The 24584-nt window shown below is 33.0% G+C and overlaps 1 protein-coding gene across 3 annotated transcripts in view; it reads right to left on the reverse strand.

Annotated features, from left to right (window-relative positions):
• LOC128868187 (box A-binding factor) overlaps nucleotides 1-24584 on the reverse strand; it is a 48985-nt gene that overhangs the window by 14250 nt on the left and 10151 nt on the right. For all 3 annotated transcript variants that reach the window (XM_054110014.1, XM_054110021.1, XM_054110029.1), the window contains exons 2-3: nucleotides 1314-1800; nucleotides 800-1010 (exon numbers count right to left, since the gene is read on the reverse strand). In XM_054110014.1, the coding sequence (XP_053965989.1) occupies nucleotides 800-1010; nucleotides 1314-1800 (698 nt within the window). The remainder of the gene's footprint in view (nucleotides 1-799; nucleotides 1011-1313; nucleotides 1801-24584) is intronic.

The following is a 24584-nucleotide window of genomic DNA, read 5'->3' on the forward strand; positions in this document are numbered from 1 at the left end:
AACCTGTAGTATTAATCGAGTCACCTAAATATAGGTTAGGTTAGGTTGAACTGGTTGACCTGCAGTCACATACAGACCGATTTGGTCCATGCGATGCCAGATGGAGTTCATTAGTTATGTGTTTGAAATAGTCCAACCACATGGGGCATAAATATAATTTGCTAATCAAATATTTTAATAAACCATATTGAAATATTGACAAGGGCGCCTTGGTATATGCTTCTAAATGTTTTTTATCAGTTTCACCTGAGAGAGGTCACACGATTTTTTTATTTGCCCGTCACATAAAATATCTACAAATGTATTATACTTAAGTTAAATAAACAAAAAGTCTAAAGTATAAGCAATTAATATTGTCCACATACACATTTAAATATTAGTGATAAGCTTTAGAGCTTTCTGTCCGAAAAATGAGTTGCCTATAATAACCCATGAATAATTACGCTCGAAAGTATGAGAATATCGAGCTAAACTTACAATAGTTGGAAAGTAAAAAGTAAAATGCAATGTGTATATGTATGTATGTATGACAAATAGGATTCAAGCCCTTATAAGCAAAAATAAAAACTACTGGTATTACGAAAATCTACTCTAAAAAAATTGTGTTATTTAAATAATTTTACGTTCACAAAACAAAAAAAAACTAAGTTTGCTAGTTACGAATTACCTTTCTACTTTTTTCTTATTTTTTTTTTTTTGTATTTCTAGTAAGCTTCAAAATAAATTATAAATAAAATTGTTTGTTTTGATAAAAAGAAAAACGGAAATTTCGTTTACTTGTTTTTGACTGACTACTCACTTGCTGTCAACGATGCGGATGCACTCAAATGTGCGGCCAAGTTGGCTGAAGCAGAGCCCTCTACACCAACGCCAACCACCCCAACGCCTGGGCCCGCACGCCCATTGCAGCTGCGTATTACATTCGTATTCCCAACCAGGCCGGCGGCGCTCGTTACGACCGATGTGGGCGCGTAGCTAATTGCCTCATAATGACCTGACCATGTGTCGTTCTGTGTCGAGAAAAAAACACAAACACAAATACAATAAACAAAAAAACACGAAAAATAGAATATAATACTATTCCTATTAACAGTTTCGAAAATATGCAAAGAATAAAAAAAATAAAAATAAACTAATAAAGAAAATAACATTGAGTGCAACGGCTTGCGGTTTACTGCATACATTTCACAAAAAACTGCATGCATTTACATAGGCTTGTACGTACATATACATACATACACACACATACATACATACATACAAAATGTATAACAACCTTATAAGCTCGCTCGCTCCTTTACGACTATACTCACTGTGCGATAATTTGTCAACGATGTGTAACGATCGGCGCCGCTGCCAACCGTTGTTGCGCTGCCGCTGACATTCGCCACACCAACAACCCCAGCTGCGCCGCCCGCACCACCACCATAACTGGAGATGCGTTGAAATGCTGGCAACGGCCCACTGCTACCACTACCAGCAGTGTTGTTGTTGTTCGCTCCACTACCACCACCGCCACCACCACCATTACTACTGTTGTTGCTCTTCGGCGAGCCGTAGTCATCATTACTGATGGAGTTTGAACCGGAACCGGTGGCCAGTGCTGTGGTAGCCGCTGCTACGATAGAATTTGTTGAATGCGCACCAGGCGTGGAGGCGGCCGAATGCACTGGCTGATGGGATGGGGATCCAGATGAGACGTTAGTGACTGATGCTGCTGAAATTGCGTTGGTTGGCTGCATGCCATACTGTTGCATGCCATTGGTGGCCGGTGTTAACAGCGATCCGGGGTAGACTGAGCTAAAATGCGCCAATATGCCGTATAAATAATGCGATTTTTGGCGAGAATCAGGCGGAGGATGATCATCATCAATGCAGATGGCATAAAAAACATGTGAAGGAAGAAACAAAGAAAATACTTGATTATAAATCGCTTGAAATGCAAGTGTCTGGATGTATATGTGTTTATATGTACTAAAATAAATATGTACATCTATACTTATAATTCAAATATCGCATATAAAATGTGTTTTATTAATTCTTTATCACCGCAAAAAAAACTCATAAATTATGGAATAAACATAGAGACATTTGAAAATTGTGAATTTGTGAGACTCGTATTTCTTCTGATTGAATTTTTCAATATATGTACATACATATACAGACATAAGTCTTTGAATAATTTTAAGTATTGCAGTTAGTAAATTTTCCATGTCATGCCTGAGTGCTGTATTTGCTAGTTTGTCCCGACAGCACAAAAAAAAGTGAATTTTTGCGTGTACATCACATATTGATACGTTTTGATTATTTATTTATTTTGTAATTTCAGTCATTTCTTTTTTAATATAGTTCATTCTGCAACAACTACCATATAAGAAAAGTTTCGAGCCTTTTATAAAATTTATAAAAATTTGTCAAATTCTCATCCAAATTTCAAACATTTCATTCAGAATTTTTAGAAAACTTTCGGCTATGCAATTTTATAGATCATTTAATTTTGTTGTAATAAAGTGCAAGTTTCAAGTGATCAAGAATCACAGAGAATTTTTTCTGGATGCGGTCTTGTGCATTTTTCCAATTAACGCCTATTCTACATTTTTTTATATGGAAGAAACTCAGCAGTTAAAATTGTCAAAAATCAACGCGATTTTGGAGCCAATTGAAACTTGCATTTATTTATACCAAAATCCAATGATCTATGAAACTGATTTAATAGTTTGAAATTTAGATGAAAATTTGGCGAGTTTTTACAAATTTTATTCCAAGTTCGTAACTTAATAAAGTGCAAGTTTAAAGTGGCTAAAAGCTCGCATTGATTTTACTTTCGATGTACAGAATTTTCTTCCATATACTCGGAAAATTTTTATATAGCGGAAAATGTGAGTATTGCAAAAATTTTAATTGACTTAATTATGTGAGAATAAGTGTATATGTATATAAAAATAAGATGATCCCAAAGCAAAAAAAGGAAAAATATATTCCTTAAATTTTTGATATTATTTTAGTTGTATTTATACTCATTGGAATAAATGACTCCCAGATACTGTTCAGTGAGAGTAATATCATTTGTAAAATAAAGAAGAAATACCGGTTTGCAGTTCTAAAATCAGAATTATATGTAAAAACATGGAAATTTAAAAAAACATTTTTAACACAAAAATAAAAGGTATTCTGCTCTATCACTCAACCCATCGTAGTAAGACTTTTGTGAAAAGTAGTAAGTACTCGTAGGTAAGGCTTTGGTAATTAAATTCTACGAAAAAGGCATTACTGAGTTCGAATAGTTACGTCGCAAATTCGAGATTCGTAGAGTGGCATCATTCAGTTCATTCGGAGCGCAATTTCACGACAATTTATAATGCCGTGTTTTGGTTGTCGGTGAAAAGTTTCAAAATAAAATTCAGGAAGGAATAAATGCTTCTATTTTACCAGTTTACAAAAAACAGTAAATTAGTAAAATATGAATATTAAATTAAATAAAAGTTTTGTTCAGTGTTTTTTTTTTTTTTTGTTGAGAAATTTGCTTATATATGAGCTTTCGTTGGAGGTAAAAAAGCTTTAGCAACACGTCGTTAATACGCGGGGTTGCTGGAAATATTCCAAGAAAATCCATAAGACGGATAGAATTACACCAAATACCAAAAAAAGACGAGGAGGACAGATTTTGGAAAAATGTTGCAGAGAAGCTTAACAGCCTAGGGCTGCCTTTTTTACGCAGCTTCATCCATTTCCAAAAGTTGTTCTCTCTTTCGTAATTCACTTCCCAATTACCCTTCGAATTACGTAATTCGCCATACAAAATTTCGAGAGCAGTCCGAATTACCTCGCGAATTACGAACAAATTGTTGTATACCCTAATTTCTATCAGAAATTTATCGAAATTAGCTGTCAAATCAAACGGAAAAAGTAAACTAAATGAAATATATAGATAAACGATGAACGATGATCCGAAAAAATTAGTTTTTTATAATGGCAGCAAAAAAAGATGTTATGAACTTCTCCGGCAAAGAAGGTATTTGAGACGGTAATTGGCGGTCGTTGGCAAAGAAGACGTCCTCGTGTCCGGTGAAAGGACCAAACTGAAGATGATCTGGCTACTCTTGGCTTAACAAACTGGAAGAGGTGTGCGGAAAACAGAGACAGCTGGCGAGACATTATTCGGCCTTACCGTTATTTCAGTCAATTAAGTAAGTAAGCAAGAAAAAATTAGTATGTAGGGCAGGTTGCTGAAAACCTCAAGAACTGTGGAGGAGACCAAATTGTATTATGAGGAGGAACAGCTACAGGAGGAGCAGCTACAGTTATTGAAGCAGCTGCATATTCTAAGAACTATGAAACTATATTTACGCTCTGAAAGTTCAGCTCGCAACAAAGTTAGTTCTTTGACAAGTTTGTATGCACTTTTGAATATTTTTAGAAAATATCATATTACAAATATTTTAGGATCCAACTCAATGCTTCTGGATGGAACTCAAGCTTTCTGAGTAACAGGGTTAGATATAAAATTATAATGAATGAATAAAATGACTGTAAATGTCTCAAAAACTTAGTTTTTGATATATAAATAATTTAATAAAAATAATGTAATAAAATTAAATTTATAAAATAATTTGAATGATATTTACCTATAACAATAGCTCTTGAAATACATGTTGTTGTAGTTGGGAAAAAACATTTTAAAATTTAATTTTTTTCCTTTGGTTTGAATTATTTTTGTGAAAAAAAATTATCAATTAGTCAACAGCGTTGACATTTTCACTTAAAAATCGTAAGTCCTGCAACGTTTTAAAGCTATTAGCGAAACGTTTAATTTGAGTGCGAAAAATTAAAAAAAGTATTGAATTTAACGATTTTTTCATTTTAATTTTCTTGGATAATTTTATTCATTTGATGATATTTTCATTTAATTTTTTTTTGTTAATTTATCCTTTCGTGCAATTGTTTGAAATGCTCTGTGGTGACGTAAAAATACTTCTAGTATTAAAAGTATTTTATGATATAAGAAAAATATTTATTTTAAAATACTTAAAAAAACAATATTTTTAAAATATTTTTTTTTTCTGTCATCTAGCAAATTTTGTAAAATAAACGAAGTACACTTTCCAATTTCGTAATTTTAACAAAAACTAAAGGCAAATAACTTCAGTTCTACCAGTATAACAGAGAAACAGAACAGAATGAAAAAAAAACAAATTAATGCAGTTTCAAGACTTCCCTCATGGAAGCATAAGCTTAAAATTTTGTTGGACAAGAAGAAGAATCAGACCCATAACGCAACTCTACTCAATAACTGTCGTCGGCTTTGTGCAGTGGAATCGAAAAAAACGATGCCTGAGATAGTTCGAATATACACTTTTTAAAATAGTTCACTTTTCTGGAAAGTGTTTTTTTAATGCATGATGAATACTGCTCACAAAAATTAATTGTTTGTTGAGTAGGTAGCATCCTTTCGTTTGAATTTTTTCTAATTTCGCATTTTTGTCGGTATACATATGTGCATACATACGTCCATGGTCAAAATAATAGAATCCCGGTATTTTCACTGGTTTTGGCAAGCCCTTCTTTTTTTTAATTTGCACTAAAATTCGAGCAAATTTTCATAAAAATTTCACACTTTTTAATCAGAATTTTCAAACAAAAATTGGGTACGCAGTTTTATAGGCCATTAGATTTTACAACTGGCTGTAAGTTCGAAGTGGTTCAAAATTCTCGTTGGTTTTTGATAATTTGTTTCCTTGAATTTTCTCATTGACTTTTGTTAATTTATTCCCCTGAATTTTCTCATTGACTTTTGTTAATTTTTTCCCCTGAATTTTCTCATTGATTCTTTTTATTTTTTCCCCGAAATTTCTCATTGATTTTTGTTAATCTTTTCACTGAATTTTCTCATTGATTTATGAATTTTTTCTCTGAATTTTCTCATTAATTTTTTAACTTTTTCCCTGAATTTTCTAATTGATTTTTGTTAATTGCTTTCCCTGAATTTTCTAATTGATTTTTATTAATTTTTTCCCCTGGATTTTCTCATGGATTTTTGTTCATTTTTCCCCCTAAATTTTCTCATTGATTTTTATTAATTTTTTTCCATGAATTTTCTCATTGATTTTTGTTAATTTCTTCCCTGAATTTTCTCATTAATTTTAGTTAATTAATTAACTGAATTTTTTTTTGGTTGATTTTAGTTAATTATTTCTCTGAATTTTCTCATTGATTTTTGTTAATTTTTCCCCCTAATTTTCTAATTGATTTTTATTAATTTTTTCCCTGAATTTTCTAATTGATTTTTGTTATTTGCTTTCCCTGAATTTTCTAATTGATTTTTATTAATTTTTTCCCCTGGATTTTCTCATGGATTTTTGTTCATTTTTCCCCCTAAATTTTCTCATTGATTTTTATTAATTTTTTTCCATGAATTTTCTCATTGATTTTTGTTAATTTCTTCCCTGAATTTTCTCATTAATTTTAGTTAATTAATTAACTGAATTTTTTTTTGGTTGATTTTAGTTAATTATTTCTCTGAATTTTCTCATTGATTTTTGTTAATTTTTCCCCCTAATTTTCTAATTGATTTTTATTAATTTTTTCCCTGAATTTTCTAATTGATTTTTGTTATTTGCTTTCCCTGAATTTTCTAATTGATTTTTGTTAATTTTTTGCCTGAATTTTCTAATTGATTTTTATTAATTTTTCCCCCTGAATTTTCTCATTGATTTTTGTTAATTTTTTCTTTGAATTTTCTCATTGATTTTTGTTAATTTTTCCGTGAATTTTCTAATTGATTTTTATTAATTTTTTCCCCTGGATTTTCTCATGGATTTTTATTAATTTTTCCCCCTAAATTTTCTCATTGATTTTTATTAATTTTTTTCCATGAATTTTCTCATTGATTTTTGTTAATTTCTTCCCTGAATTTTCTCATTGATTTTTGTTAATTTTTCCCCCTACTTTTCTAATTGATTTTTATTAAATTTTTCCCCTGAATTTTTTCATTGATTTTTGTTAATTTTTTCCCTGAATTTTCTAATTGATTTTTATTACTTTTTCCCCCTGAATTTGTTTGATTTGATTTTTGTTAATTTTTTCTCAGAATTTTCTCATTTATTTTTGTTAATTTTTTCCCTTGAACTCCTTATTGATTTTTGTTAATTTTTTGCCTGAATTTTCTCATTTATTTTTGTTAATTTTTTCCCCTGAATTCCTTATTGATTTTTGTTAATTTTTTGCCTGAATTTTCTTATTGTTTTATTTTTTTTATTTTTTAGATTTGTTTTTTTGATGCCCAGTTTTCTATCCCATTAAATTTTAATAATTTTTTTTTTTTCAAATCGTTATAAGGAGAAAATACTCAATACCCTCATTGAAAAAAATTATCCAAAATTAACGCGATTTTTGAGCCACCTCGAGTTTGCACCTTATTCTATTTTTATAAATGGCGTCGTATGTCAATCAAATTTGATACTTGTGAACTAGACAGCTGCAGTAAAATCCATATTATCAATTATTCGCGTTAAGGTTAAAATAAAAAATTCTATCACTCAAAACCATTTTTTTTTTTATTTAGTAAAAAATTATTTAAAAACAAAATTGATGATTAATTTTGCGCCACCTTGCACTAGAGTTTAATGAGCTATAAAACTACGTACCAAAAATTCCGCTTACTATTTGACTGAATTTTAATAACAATTTATCGAGTTCTTATAAATTGTATACGTTTGAAATCTTAATTTGTATTAAATTTCTTGTATTGTATAATAAGCTATAATATTTTTGTAAAAAAATTAATGAAAATACAATTTAAAAAAGTGATAAAAATAACGTGTTTCTATTATTTTGGCCATAGGTGTACATATTTACGCGTCATAATCAGTTTCAATTTGTTCTAAAATAAGTGTTCATCCCTACTGTAGTCTGCCAATAGTAAAAAACATGAATTTATGTTGATTCTCCTGACCTACTTTTGCCATTATACATATTTATATAACCGTATTTTGGAAAAACGCACAACGTGAAAACTGCCCATCTGCGACACTTCTTTGGTGTACTTTCGCATAACTCCTCAACTCCTCCAGCATCTGCAATACGACACTCTAGTGAGAGAATCCGACCACCCACGAACAAACACAACATTCGTAACAGGCTAGTAAACACAACCAATACAGCAATGCATGAAACATCAAGAGACACTCACCGAAAATAAAAACCTTCAAAGGGTTGCAAAGAAACGAGCAAATGCGCAAAATTTTACACAGCTCTCAAATGACTCAAATAAATCCGCTTTTATGCACAACGCAACTTAATAAAAATTTGTCAGTGCGCCCAAAAACAAAAATAACTTCAATAAGTGGAATAACTCCACAAAATTATAAACAAATTTCTGGGATGTGAGCGCAAAAAAGCGCAAAACTTGCAAATTTTTAAGTGATGACGACAACAACAATTGCATCACAAATAATACAGTTTTTTTGTTTAGAGAAATACAAGGCCTCAAATAAGTGAAATTCGTTTGTATGGATCTACAAACACAAAAAAAAACAAGAAAAATAAAAAAAAGCAAAAAACACTCTGCAGTCATTCAAAAGTATGTGCTGTGCGCTGCATTTGAACGCTGATCATTGATCTGCAGCAGCCAAGTCAGTAGCTCAATGGATATTTGTTGTTTTGTTTATGCGAGTAGGCACTTATTCCCCGCTACAACTCGTTTCGAATGAAAAGACTGGTAGTCAAATTCAATATTTTTCTAGTCACAATCAATAAAAGTATAAAAAAAGCGGCAGCGGGCAAAGCCAAGACAAAAAGGGATATTTTGCTGGCCACACTTCTGGCTGGGTAGTCACCAGAAAAGTGGCTTCAATGGCGTTTTGTATAAACAGTCATCGCGTTTCTTTGCCAGTTGATCGTTTATTGCTTTAAAAGGGAATGCTGTCATATTATATTTGCTATTATTTACAACTCTGTTGTTGTTTTGCTTCATTTCACGCTCGCTCTTCAAATGCATTCGATAGTTATTTCAATTATTGATCTGCAACAGTTTTGCTTGGAAGGAAATATTTTGTGAATGAAAAATTTGGTATGCTGAAAGTATGCAAAGGGTTCACTAGAACGGGGGGCCATAAAATATGGAATATCTTCAAAGGTATCTGAATATGAGCGGATATGCAAAAGAATATTCGGGCTGCAAGGAAAATACAGACTTGGACTCAATTGCTAAAATCATCGTATGTGGATGTATTCTACACAAAACAAGTTGTTTGGAAGATGAAGAACCTGTAAATAATATACAATTTCAATAAAAATATATTTCACCGATTTTTATTTGATATTTCAGCAAAGTTTTCCAAGAGCTAATCAATTCAAATGCGCCTAATAGCGCAGCATTAAATTTTCTTCAAAAAATCTCATTCAACATGAAACTTATCTTGGAAATAAAAACTTTCGAAAAAGGTTTTCTAATTTTCTTCATATCACTTCATTCACCTGTCAGTGCTACCAATAACAAAAAGGTGCGCTGCCAACTAAGAACGAAAACCAAAGCGAACAGAATGGATCACAAATTGAATCAGATCTCTATCAGGATCTAATCGCTGTTGTTACATTTGTAAAATTTGTATTCCCATCCCGTTCATTGACTATTGGAACACAGTTAAAGAGTGCTATGAATTCATACTGAGTGCTATTTACAATTTAATATCCAGTACTGAGCACTGAAAAGTGCTTTTAAAAATCGGGTGCTGATTCGTTAGAAAATCGTTTGCTCACTATCATACTTTAAGTATCGATTCTAGCCAAAACTTCTGTATATATATGTATACAAACACATTGAAATACCTCCATATTACAATCGATGCAAATTACGAAACGGACTTACCTAATAATAATAAAAAATAATACTTCCACATAAGCAGATAATGAAACCTGGTATGATGCTACAAAGCCAACAATGGAAAAATTAAAATCATACGACTAGGTTCTTAGAGGTATTATTAATCGAATCTACTACAAAGCGGCCTTAAGGTGAATAGATGTTCACGTCCGAACGTAGGCAAGAAATGTCATCAATGGGTCAGGGGTTAGCCTAGCCCATCAATTATTACGCAATGCGATGGGCATTAATTTGGGTGCTGAGACGGATTTTTTTGATTTTGATTTTTGATGTTTTTGATATTTTGCCACATTTGTAGATATAATTATTAAGCAGGCTATCAAAGGAAGTATCCTTTAATAAAACTTGCAAAATTATAGCAAAGAAATACATTTCTTTATTTGACTTTATATTCTTCAAACTTTTTTATTTTATACAATTTTATTTTTTTTTTTTTCAATTTATTTTGTGTTCTTTTATTTCACTTTATTGATTTAAAATTTTTTTTCTTTATTTAATATTATTTTATATCGTTTTCTTTATTTTATATTATTTTATTTTGTATTGCTACATTTATTTTATGTAATTTTATTTATATTATATAATTTTTATTTATTTTTTTTTTTTACTTTATATTTTATTTTATCATTTAAAGCAGGCTATCAAACTAAGTATTATTTAGTACAACTTTCAAAATTATGACAAAGAAAAATATATTTTATTTGAATTTATATTATTTTACATTTTATTTAAATTTATTTATTTTATATTATTTTATTTTATTTATTTTGTGCTATTTTATTTAACTTTATTTAACTTTACTTTTATTTAACTTCGCCGTAGCCGAATGGGTTGGTGCGTGACTACCATTCGGAATTCACAGAGAGAACGTAGGTTCGAATCTCGGTGAAACAGCAATTAAGAAAAACATTTTTTTAATAGCGGTCGCCCCTCGGCAGGCAATGACAAACCTCCGAGTGTATTTTTGCCATGAAAAAGCTCCTCATAAAAAATATCTGCCGTTCGGAGTCGGCTTAAAACTGTAGGTCCCTCCTCCATTTGTGGAACAGTATCAAGACGCACACCACAAATAGGAGGAGGAGCTCGGCCAAACACTCAAAAAAGGTGTACGCGATATATTATTTATTTAAATTTTTTTTTCTTTATTTAACATTATTTTATTTTGAATTACTTTATTTATTTTATATTTATTTTTTTATTTTATATTTTACATATTTTATGTCATCCATTTTATTTTTTTCTTATATTAATTATTTAATACATTTTAAATTTCTTTCTTCTTTTTATTATTATTTTATATTATTTCATTTATTTCATGTTTTTTGTATATTTTATTTTCTTTTATTTATCTTTATTATTTTTATTTAATATATTTTAAACTTTTTCTTTATTTTATAATACTTAATTTATGCCATATTTTTCTTTAATTTCATACTTTATTTCATTAATTTTTTATTATTTTATTTTTATTTTTTTATTTTATATATTATTTCATTTTATTTATTTTGTTTTTTTTTTTCTAATACTATTTTATTCATTTCATTCATTTTGTATTATTTTCATTATTTTATTTATATTTTTTCATATTTTTCTACAAATCAAATGAAAATATTTTTATAAATTTAACTGTTGTTTAAATAAAACTCGCATTCGAATTTTCTTTTTAAACTGCGAACTTTAACTTTTAGAAAATTTCAATTTCTCAAAGCCTTCGTTTTTTTCATTATTTTACATAAATGTCTGCACAATCACTTTTTTAGTGTTCATCCGCTATTTCCCATATAAATTCTTTCCACGCGCACAAACAAATTGGTTGAAAAAACGAAGAAAGTCACATTAGAAGCATTGCCTGCGCGTCGCTAATTTCGTTCGAACACGTTTCACTTCAGTGGGAAAATTGTCACTACTGTTGACTGAGTCGCAAAATATTAACAATGACAAACATAAAACGACTTAGTGGAACACTAAAAATAATAAAACCAAACAAAAAGCAAATAAAACTGAGAAACGAGTTGAAAAAGTCAAAGCGGAACGTCTGTCGCACGGCACGCGTCTTTGCATAATGAAGCTGCAAACGCGGAAAAACAAAAATCTTATACTGCCCATAAGCCAAACAAAGCAAAGCAAGAAAGTTGGTAGCAATAACAGCAGCAATAGTACCAACAAACACCAACAACACTACTAATAATGATAGCTGGCTAAAAGCGAATTGGTATTGCACTTTAAGTATAAAGCAGTAGAACGAAAATTCTTTGCCACTGCAGAATGGATCTATGGGCGCTGTGTTGCTGGTGAACGCGTCAAAATGCAATATTTTCTCGACTCTGCCCGACCAGCATTGGACACAATCAAATTTCCAAATCTAAGCAGTCGACAAAGTGTCACATCGAGTGCATGCCAGCGCAGCGTCTTTGCGTGATAAGCAGGTGTAGCTGGATAGCACACCACACACCCAACGCCATACCAGCGCACACAAAGTGAACTCCATCAATTCCGCCGCATGGTTGACGCGTTTCTTGCATTGGAACGGAGGTGGTCAGTGGTTTGGATCGCTGGTGCAATTGATGGGTGAGTAGGTGGTGGGTCACTTGAACGTGCGCTGGAAATTATCTCATCGTTAGTGCAAATACACAAATATTTAGTATTCTTTTCTTGGACATATGCAATGTTTGTATCGCAAAACGTATGTACGTAAGTATGTATAGATGAGAATGCATGCATGGATGTATGTATGCAAGCGTTTTTCGCCACTGCTGATATAATATTTTGTCGAGTTGTACGTGTACGCGCCGATTCTTACTCAGCGTTATATAGGAAGTTATGAACAGTAACAAAACTACTTACATGCATACATACCTACATACACACATTCACACTGTTGGTAATGTTGCTATTTAGTTGATTTTTGCATGTTTTTTTCTGTGCTTTTGTGGGTAATATTGTTATTGTTGTGATGGATCAAATTTATGCAGCCAAACAAAAACAACAATTAATTGTCATAACAATTGATATATATGTATGTACATATCTGATTGTATATATACAAAATATATATATTTTAAGTACAGTACAACCTCTTTTAGCGAAACAATATTGAGTCGATATGAATTAAAGCAAGAAAAAAAGAAAAGAAGAAGATATGAATTAAAAATATTTTTTTTTCATTGTCATAACAGGCCAAATAAATAATTGCTTGAATGAAACATGAAACGAAATATTCGGATAAAAATATAATCATTTAAATCGCAAAGAATTTTTCTCCTTTTTTCGCTCTTCTCGAAAACATAAGGTCTCTCAAAGAAAACAAATCGTACATAAAAGCATTTTTAAACAAAAAATTGTTTTTTATGTATTTTATAATTACAATTTAAATGATTCCAACTATTCTAAAGACTTCAAATAACTTCTTTTAGCAATAAAACAACCAAATAAATTACTTTTATTACGCCGAAGGCTTCTGTTACTAGCGCCGCAAAACAATTTTTATAAAATAAAAAAAAATTTATTAAATTAATAATACTTCTCGGCTTCTAAAACTCCTGCGTTTGCTTGACTTGAGCTCACAAAATAATAATACTGCAAAAAAAATTTTGTAAAATAAAAAAATTAAATAAAAACAAAAAATGTGTCGTGTGGCGATCTCGTTTAGGAGTTATCTTCTGAAACTCTTACGTCTGCTTGACTTGAGCTCACAAAATAAAAATTCGTAAAAATTTTTAAATTAAAAAGAATTAATTTCATTTTCATTTTAGAGACATTACTAGAATTTGTATACAGTTGAAAAAAATTTTTCCAGTTTATTGGAGTTCAATTCTCTAGAAATTTAACGATGAATTAAAAACTTTTTGGCGCTCCTAAAATTTTACTTCAGCCTAGAACGAGGCAGAATATCTTACTCGCGTCCATTTCTGTTTGAAATTAATGGCTGTTTCGGCTTAGTTTGAAATCTCAGTCTGGAAATTTTGATTTTTCATATGCTGGGATTCGTATTAAAGAAGTTTTACTGCGAAGAAGTATCTGCAAATGAAGTACAACAAAACTAGTTTGTGTATATAGGAAATGCAGCAAATATATTAAATTAATATATGTTCAACGAAAAATTTAAACAAATTGTAACTTTTTTTTTAAATATTTCGAAACAAAAAATACTTCAAATACGATTACAAAACCAAAAGCTGCTTTCGAGTCACCAGCTCCATTCGAATCAATCGAAGGTCTCAAAGGTCTCGAGTGGCTCGTGTCACAAAACATTTCGAGCCGTGGCCGTGGTGATGGCGAGTCTATACCATTTACTGCCGAAAAGGGCCCAAAGCATGCATTGCTCAAAGGCCTCATTTTTGTCCAATACTCCGACAGATGTCAAAACTAACGAATCCTGAATGCTTTTGCAGCAATTGTGGCGTTCCAAATGTTTGGCTTCTGGTATACTTCAGGGCTTTAACGCAAGTGCGACAGTAAATAAAACCTGTCACTACAATATCATCCGACTTTAGAATTTCAGGAACCATCTGCCATCTCATTCGCGCTTATCAATTATTGCTCCCTACGGATAGCCCACCGAATGATCGCCATTAACTTGTCGCATGGGCTGAAAATAAGTAGGGAAAAGATAGAGGTCATGCGTTGCAAGTTTTCCACCAATTCAACATCAATAAGCCTTGTTGTTGTTGTTGTAGCAGCATAAACATTCCCCATACATGGACGAGCAATGCTGCAGGAGTACCAGTCCTTGGCCGGATATAAGTCCGTGTCGTTCCGGTAACGTAGAACAGATCATCGATCCTGCTGGATGGCAGCTCACCAAACAAGGCCTCCATTTTTAAGTACTTGAGCTACGTTGTAACAAATGTCGGAGAAGTCAATGAAGATGTATAGCATAGGGCAAACTCAGCATCGTTAAACAAGAAAACACCCACGAAAGAAAACTTCAAACAGCAGAAATGGAAATGCTGAGACGGCTGACAATGGTCACAACATTGGACAAAGTACCAAACTGATGCATTCGTGGAAGCCTTAAAATCATGGCAATTGAGCAAAAAATACAAGAAAGCCGTCTTCATTGAACATCGTTACGGCGCCGAGGAAGCCAGGGCGACCCCACTATAAAGTACATGGACGAAACAGATCGAAAGCGAAAAAATTGGCGATTATGAACTAGGACTGCTGACCCTAAGTAAAATGGGACAAAAGCAAGGAAGAAGAAGAAGACAATTGATATTTCGTAGGACATTGTCGTGTTATTAATATCACTTGCTTACATGGAAAAAGATAGAACACGAACTGGTTAAGCTGAAAACTGAACTGGTAGTAAACAGTATTTTAAAAGACGCGCCTAGATGTTTTTTTTAAACAAACCATGTAAAAATTAAGACGCTTTCAGATTTCACTATTTTCATTCCAAATACGATCTTAACAATTTAAATAATTAGTAAAAAATATGTGAAAAATTGCATTATTTAAATGGCCACCAAACAGTCGATGCATGAATGCCTGATAGTTAAGAACGTCCAGATATCGATGTTGAAGGTTGTTCAGCAACACTTTGCGCTACGACAGCAATATGCTCAACAGAACGTCCTGTCTTTGATCTGCCAATCCTTTTTCTATTCTCGACACAACCAGTTTCTTGGCATTTTTTCACCAACCTTTGAATTGTCGTCTCATTCGAATGATTATTTCGATCAGCAAAATCACGATAATAAGTTTCGTTAATTTGAATGCGTTGTTAAGATATCTCATAGGAATGATTCACTACTTACAACTGGGTGTCACCTTTGAAAAATCTTTTTTGCTAGTTCACAACTACAATTTTTCCCCGCACTTGAACTCCTATTATAAACAGAATTAGAATTTATGAACTCGAAGTTTTTTGATCCATAATTTAAATATTTTTCATTTCTTATATTACTTATTTTGAATTCGATCTAAAAGACAGTTTTAACTTTTCTCTACAAATCAACTCTCCCAAATATTATATTTAAGCCGGCGTTGAACATCAAATGAATTTCATGAGCAGCCATTTTATTGCCTAACGAAGAATGATCGTTAGAAAAATTACTATTTCCGTTATTTTGTTGCTACATGTTCAAAGAGAAGTTCCACCCACAGCGCTACGGATTAACAGCTGCTCTGAGCAAACGCACTCGGCTTTGACAGAGAGCTCTAAAGCTCTCAAAACAAAAACAAAAACACCTTTAGGTCAAAGCAAATTTTTAAACATTGCACTACGCATACATACACCTATGAAAAAAAGCACACACACATATACATACAAACTTATATTACCATATTGCAATACTCCTACATTGAGTGTTAAATGTTCAATGTTGTCGTTCGCCCTGAAATTTGACGACGAAAACGCCAAACAATTATTCACTATGCAAAACACGTTTCCAATTAAAATTACTCGTACAAGGAAAATGCAAAAGCCTCAATAAATACTTAAATTTGTAGCGCAAGCGTAGAATAGAGAGACAAAAGGAGGGAGAATAGGAAAATGGTAAAAAAATGTAGTTCAAATGTGAAAACAAGGAAAATGTTAGTTAAATTTAGCTACTCAAGTTCGCACAAATTGTGTGAACTACTGTTCGGCAGCGACAAATGCCTCATAATAATGGTGCGGGTGCTCATTACGAAAACCATAAAAAACATGCAGCACCCACACACAGGTATTTATATAGTGGTGCATGTGTGCATGTAACAAATACATATGCAATATTTTCCTACAAATGCATGGAGGAAAGGAAACTGGGACGTGCAGTGTGTGTGTGTACCCGGTGATACAGTTCTGCTTGAGAAAATTGCAGCGTAATGAAAGATATCGTTTGCCCAACTAGGCTTGGCTAATAACTCTTGACTTAGCATATTTTCTAAATATATATCACCGAATTGGAAGTGAAATTTATCCCAATGTACTCCAAATGTAAGGTTAGGTTAAGCTTTTGTGGCAGTCGGCATAAGCCAACTCACTTAGACCGTTTCGTATGCGAGTCAAAATGGTATTTTCCTAACAACCTTGCTTTACTCCAAGCTAAGGCTGGATAATTTCAAAGGAAGTGCTGAACTGTTTCTTCCACTTTCTCATCTCTAGAACTTCTACAATATCAAGTGGGAAAACTTCTAGTCTCGAGGAATGCCTGCCAAATATCATAGCTAATGACCGGTGGCACAAGCATAACCCTCAAGATGTTCTCTCTTGAGAGGTTGAGCATTTCTGCTGACCTTTTCTTATCTATTTGCGGACAAATTAGCCTGTTGTTAGCATTTTCTTCTCTCCATGACCTATTGGAGAATACTATTTTTTATCCTTAATTTGTAAGTTGCCATAGGAATACTAATATTGCCTCTGTTTTCAAGTAGTAGAAGATTAGTACCCTTTCTGGTTAGCTCATCGGCCTTGCAATTTCCTTCAATATCGCTATGACCCGGAACCCATATAGGGCTGACATTGAAGACGGTGCTAATATCATTTAGAGCTACCAGGCATTCCTGTGCAACCTTTGCTCTTAGTATAACTGCCTCCATTGATTTGATGGCCACCTGGCTGCCCAAGACGATATTTATCGTAATTTTTGTTACGGTACACAGTTATCTGCTTTATGGCCAAGACTTTATATATTCTCATATACACTTATGTGTGTAAATACTGCAATGATGCCTACCCTGGGTATCCTATTAAGCTCAACTGCATTTAACCCTTCCTAACCGGAAATTGGTCACACTTCAGCGCTCGGCACAGGCACGTGTGACACGTGTGCACCAGTTGCTTACTGTCCTCTCTTTATTCGGATGTATGGGTGTTTACGTGCATGTAGGTATTTCGCCTCAATTTTGTTATAAGCCCGCATAATTCGCTTATTCAGTGAATTTCTTACACGAATAGTTAATTTATCCAGTTTATACGTATGAAGCCAGAATTTACATACACACACACCAATACAAATGTATATCCCCATACACCAACAACTAATTTCTTGCACTGCTAATTATATCGAGTTTTCTGCTTCTAAACTACGATATGCGGACAGCAACAGTTTTTTTAATTGTAATTATAATATGATATGAGTTTTAAAATCCGTTAAAACTTTAACAATTAAAAGCTATCGACAACAATTAATAGGATTAAACCGTTTTTCGATCCAAAAACCCACCAGAATATAAAAAATTGCATGCGAAGTGGTGTTCCCTAATGCGAATTAATCTTCACGCGCCATGCGGTTTTCTCATGACTCTCAGTTGCCAAATCTCCAAAAAATTGCCCGATGATTAGCAGAAAAGAGAAACTTTTTTTCACGCGCCATTCACAAAACGAGGAAAGTATGCGAGATGGCCATTACTTTGAAAAAATATTTAAAAATAACTATTTTTGAATAAGCAAGCTGAAGACACTTGCATAACAGCTGGCATACTATAGCCGCGAATGAACAAAAAAAAAAGACAAAGGAATTGCTTAGCCTCTCACGAGGTGATATCTCGAAGGTCGTGGTTTGTATAACCGGTCATTGGCTATTTGGCAGGCATGCCTCGAGACTAGGAGTTTTCTTCCATGATATTGTAGAGGTTATAGATATCAGGAAGAGGAAGAGCAAGAATCAGCTCAGCACTTCCTCTAAATTTGTCCAGCCATAGCCGAAAGCAGAGCAGGTTTTCTAGGTAGATACTTTTTCAATTCTGTTACGGAACTATCTGGCGTGAGGATTGGACCAATCCTGCGCTTCATAAGAGCCGCAAAATGGTTTCATGAAGATAAATAAATGAGGTTCCCGTGGCTCACATGGGTATCACAACGGTCTTACGGACCAACTATCACCAGAACCTAATCTAAAAGGTGGTTAAATTTCAAGGGCCGATGTTGAATGTGAACCCCACCTAAACGTCAACGAGACCGTTGGACTTCTTTCTTTGGGGCTATTTGAAAGAAAAGGTGTACGTCGATAAGCCAGCAACAATTCAAGAGCTAAAGGATGAGATAATTCGGCACATTAACGGCATAGAACCTCAATTATGCCTCAGCGTCATCGAAAATGCGGACCATCGGATGGAGGTGTGCCGCCGAGGTCGCGGCGGCCATTTGGCCAATATTTTGTTCCATACGTAATTGAGCAATACCAATATTATCATAATAAAGAGAAATGGGAATAATTTCCTAAAAAAATTGTATTTTATTCAAAATCAACACCGGCCCTTGAAACTTAACCACCCTTTATATAATGCAAAGATTAAAATTTCTCAAAATTCTATCAAATCTATTAACTTTTTAACCATAATTTCTAGAATTTTTCTGGCTATGCATTTTTATAGACCATTAAATTTTAGTATAACAAAGTGCAAGTTTCAAGTAGCTACAAAATATCGTTGAATTTTGGCAAGTTTTTCTTTTATTTTGACGCTGCTAGGATTTTTCTTCCATATAAGAAAATTTCGCGCATGTACTTGATTTACCGGGAATGTGTATTTAGAACGCGGTTGAGTGATAATTTGCTATTTTGTATATTTTTATAAACTTTTTTTGTGTATACATTTGATGAAAACAAGTGAAGCTTGAAGGTAAACAGTATACGCCCCTATAAAACTACTCCACTTTTATGCACATCTGAGTATTAGCGTACGCAAAAGCAAGGAATGACACAGAAAATAGAATCAGTGCAAAATTTTGCATATGAAAAGCAACCTGCCTCAAAATTCAGTTTAACGATTGTAGACATACTTCACATATGTATGTATGTATATCTCAGCTTATGTATATGTATCTGCGTGCAAATCACCAGCCACAAACCTTGCTGTTGAAATACTAAAATTACGAGCAAGTGGCCGTTGGGAGTAGAATTGCTGCTTGCTGCTGCCTCTTGACACCTTCTGCTGAGAATCAGAGTTGCCGCACGTCGCATTTGGAACTACGCTAAACCGCGGCGCATACGCCACAGCAGCAATAACAGCAACAGGTGGTTGCTGCAAGGGTGGAGGACGTGGCAAGAGCACGCGGTGGCACAGAAAACACCTGAGTTTGCATGTTTGCATAGAAAATGATGCATGTTTTTGCGGCTGCTCGGCTTTATATTTTCCTTAAGTTACTAACGTTTTTTTTCGCAAACAACGCACAGGAATATACATACATATAAGCATATGTATACATATATATGTATGTATGTATATGTATGTGTATGTATGTAGCAGGTACCTAAGCGTAAATACATATTTTGTTTTCAAAGCTACTCTGCTGTATATTTTATTTTTATACCTCTACTCCTTCCTCGCCCAACTTACTCACCATTGTTATGACATTGTTATATTATTTTATGGAAACACGATATGCGCACAGTAATAATGAATATGTTTATGTGAAGGCGACAAAGCCGCGTACGCTCGTTACAAACACATTCTACAGCCCGGCTGGTCTGCTCAATGAATGCGAAAGATTTTCTGTAGAGGAGCACTGAGTTATGTTTTTAGGTAGGCAGAGTATAAGGGAAGACGGTGGGCTCTAAGGAAAAACTACACATTTGCAGACACGTTAATAAATTGATATATGTATGTGTGTATGTAGAACATATGCATGTGTGTTTGTGGAGTTCTTGCTTTCTGTATGACAATAATAAAATTGAAAATCAATTGTCGATCACGATACAGTTAGTCATCAGCGCGACGAAAAAAAACCGTTGTGTAAAATGTGGCGGAGGAGTGCTTTGCTGTACATACTTATACATACATTCATGTATACACACTCATACATATGTAAGTATGTGCATATGTTTCTGTGAGCACAGGTGAATGTGAATCGTATGACGTTTACACTGGCACTGATTGACTTGTCACTTTTCGCGTAAAGCAAAAAAAATCAAATTACAACTCGTCGCTTGAAATGGGTAAAAAAGCACGCGCCTTTTGCTCGCAACCTAAAAAATTGGCACTGCACTTTTTTGAGGCGTCACAAAAAAAGTGAACCTTTCTTCAACAAAACTTCTATGCACTCGCATAGTATTTTACGTAGTGGCAAATGCAACTTAATTTTTCAACTGCTACCTTACATTTATATTTTAGTGTCACACAATCATACATACACACGTATGTACGTAAGTGCTTGTGTATCACGTGTACTTTGCATTTCGGCGCCTTTTTTGCGTTTTCGCTAGACTTCGGCTTCAAAGTGCAAACATTTAATGATTTCATCAATCACTCATGAAAAAAACAAATACGAAATTCAGTAGGTTTTCCGGAAATTCCTAATTGTCATAAGTTATGTTTCTTAGTACAACTGAATTGAGTTGTCTGAAAGTTTGCGTTGTGCTCTATTTAAATATATATCTACATATGTGTGTATAACTATATAAGCGAATATATACATATGTTTGCAGGTAAAACTGCACCTGTTTCAGACACACTTCACTACATATAACTGACTAATTAGAAAATAGATTGAAATACCTTAAATATGTATATTATTTGTGTGTATGTATGAACATACTGTATACAGACTGGCGCAAAATTAATAATTCAATTTTGTTTTTTAACAATTTTTTACGAAATAAAAAAAAAATTTTTAGTGATGGAAATCTTTGTTTTGACCTTTACGCGCTCTATTGTTTGTCTGTTTGTATGTTGCAGCTGACGAATGACGTCATTTGCAAAAATTATAAATCTTCCGATAAAGTAAAATAAATAATTGGCGAGTACACTTCTCTTATGTGCTTGGCCGAGTTCCTCCTCCTCGCCCTATTTGACTCCGCACACAATTTTTCGCATGGTAATGGCAGAAATACACTCGGAGGTTTGCCATTGCCTGCCAAGGGGCGAGCGGTATTGGAAAAAACTTGTTTTATCATTTTTCTGCTTTCTGCAAGGAGACTCGAACCTACGCACACCCGAATGGTAGTCACGCAGCAACCCATTCGACTACGTAAGCCATCCGATAGAGTGATCAAATTTGCGCCACCTTGTATATGTAGTTTCTTTATATTTTCAATGTTTTTCGAGTTAAATTTCTTTTTTTTTAAATGTTGCTCATTCTTTAAACTTTATATAGAGTTAAAAAAAATTAAAAAGTTAATAATTTTTATTTTTTTTTTAATGGTGGTCATTCTTCAAACTTAATATAGAACTAAAAAAAAAAATCTAAATTTTTCATCTAAGAAAGAAGAATTTTTGTGTAGTAAACTGAAAATTTTCAGCGCCAGGAAATCGCGTTGATCTAAAAAAATTTGTTTGACGATGGCTCTTGCAATTTTCTCATAAAAGCTCTTTCAAACGTTGCGCCCAAATGTTGTTTTCAACTAAAATATGTACAAATTTAGATTCTTTCTGGTTTCAAAATATTCAGTTTATTCAAAATATGGCTCTTATACAATTATATGTGAAAAGTGGCATAATTTAAATGTTCACCGCCAAACAGTCGATTCATGAATGTCTAATTGTTGAGAACGTCGAGTTATTGATGTTGAAGGCGATGTTGCAGGTGGTTCAGCAACACTTTACGCTGAAGCCGCAATATTCTCAACAGAACGCACAGTTTTTGATCTGCCAGTCCTTTTTCTATGCGCGACAGAACCAATTTCTTCACATTTTTTCACCAACCTTTGAATTGTCGACTCATTCGAACGATTATTAACACCAAAAAAATCTCAATTTTGCGTTTTTTTAAAGGTCGATCATTTCCATTATAAGTTTCAATAATTTAAGGGGTTGGACTAAAAAATCGAAAATTTTTATGGCATATTCTAAAAGTACATCTTAAAAATATTAATTCAAAGAATCATAAAGATCGGAGCACTAGAACTAAAGTTACAGACCGTGGAAGGGCGCGACCTTTCTTGGAACGAGAAGTGCACGCAAAACTTTAGACGCGATTTCTCGAAGTCGTGTTTTTTGAAAATTACCGTCGCGGTGATCATTATCATTTATCAAAAACTATTTGAACGATTTGCATACATTTTTTTTTAATTATTCGAAGTTACAACCTCGAGAATCTGAAAGTTCATAATTCAAAGTTATAAATAGTTGCATAGTTTGCTGGAATTAATTTTTTTTTTTAATTTTGCAACCCCTCAAAAATCTGTTTTCATGTCGAGAAACATTTTTTTGGGTAAATAAACCGTTCAGATTCACTAAAAAACATTTTTCTACAATAATCATTTAATTCTTTTGATTTCATTTGAGCTGCTCATGCGCTACCGTGATCACCGCAAGCCTCTTCTAAAAAACGGATTTCGGGCGAGGGGCGTTATCAACAATAAATAATAACATTTTTTAAAATAAAAACACCAAAATGTATTCTTCGAGAGTTACCCTTCAGTATGATATATGCCTCATTTGAATAAAAGTTCTAAAACATATTTACAAAAAATTATGACAATCGTCCATTTTTTCGGGCTCACAAGGTATATAACCCCTTAAAAGCATTGTTCTATCGTGTAAAATTTTACATCTGCTTACTTGACAAATGTCGAAGTTGACATAAAAAACGATACAGTCTAGAAATGATTCACTACCGACATCTAGGCGTCACTTTTGAAAGGCCCTACAGTTGATTTTTCTTATTTGATTTCCATTGCAAATGGCCTTGTGCATTTGCTTTCAAAAGAAATTGAATTTTATACGAAAAACGTTTAAAAAGGTGTCAGAGCAAAAACTAATAAAACTCCAAGCAAATTTTTACCCGCTTAGAACTTAAACATGTTTCACTAAAATTTCATGAGCCATCTCTTTGAGTACCCGAAAATTAAAAAAAAATCCAAAGCAAAAATTTCAAAATTTAAATAAATTTTTTTTGAAATGTTCTAATTCTTATATAAAGTTTGAAAGCTTGATTTTTATGGTTTTGGTTAAAGAATAGAAAATATTAAAACACAAATTTAACGAATAATTTTAACTCGAAAAACATTGTAAATATTAAAACAAAATCATCTTTCACTCAGTCAAGCGCGCCACTGTATGTAAATATATACACAGCATTCATAATAGTAAAATATATGTAAATAGTATACATATGTCTGAATATTCACATGAAAACGGGGATTTTTAAAATGCAAATTAATTTTTCTGAAAAATGAAAAAATGAATATCTAGGAATGAGTTCAATGAAGTAGGTAAGAAAAGAGTCAATTAAGAAGTTGAGCCTCACAACTTAAAGCTTTTAACAATAAAATTAACAAGGGTAAATTCCACTTTGTCATGAAAATTAATATCACCTTAAAGTAAATGTATTAAAAAACAAATGAAATTACATTTGGTTCCACCAGAAAGTCACGGAGTTCATACAACACTGGATGGAAAGTCTGGGACGGAAGTAGCTAAAATAGTTTAACTTTTCTTCTAGGAGAGCATCAAGTAGGCTGCTAAAGCTATATAGAGATGTAAACTAAGATTAGTAGAATCTAATAACGTCTATCGTTTTTCCGCGCTGGACAATGAAACGTCAGAGCACATCTTTTGCGAATGTTTAGGCTCTCGCAAGACGAACACTCGCACACCTAAGTAGGAGGTCTGACTACAAATCTATTGGTGATATGGAACAATACGTAAAGAAGAGATTAAGTTCATTAGAAGCCCCTATTTATAAGCTAGCGGTCAAGAGAATTGGCCACATTAGATGACGCTGTGCATTATTACTTAATAATAATACAATAGGATGGGTCAAATAATACTTATAGATACTTAAGTAACTAGATAAATACATTAGCACAAGAACAGTGATTCATCCATTTGATCTATC

Source organism: Anastrepha ludens, chromosome 2, assembly GCF_028408465.1.
Source record: "Anastrepha ludens isolate Willacy chromosome 2, idAnaLude1.1, whole genome shotgun sequence".
In the NCBI taxonomy this organism is placed as follows: domain Eukaryota; kingdom Metazoa; phylum Arthropoda; class Insecta; order Diptera; family Tephritidae; genus Anastrepha; species Anastrepha ludens.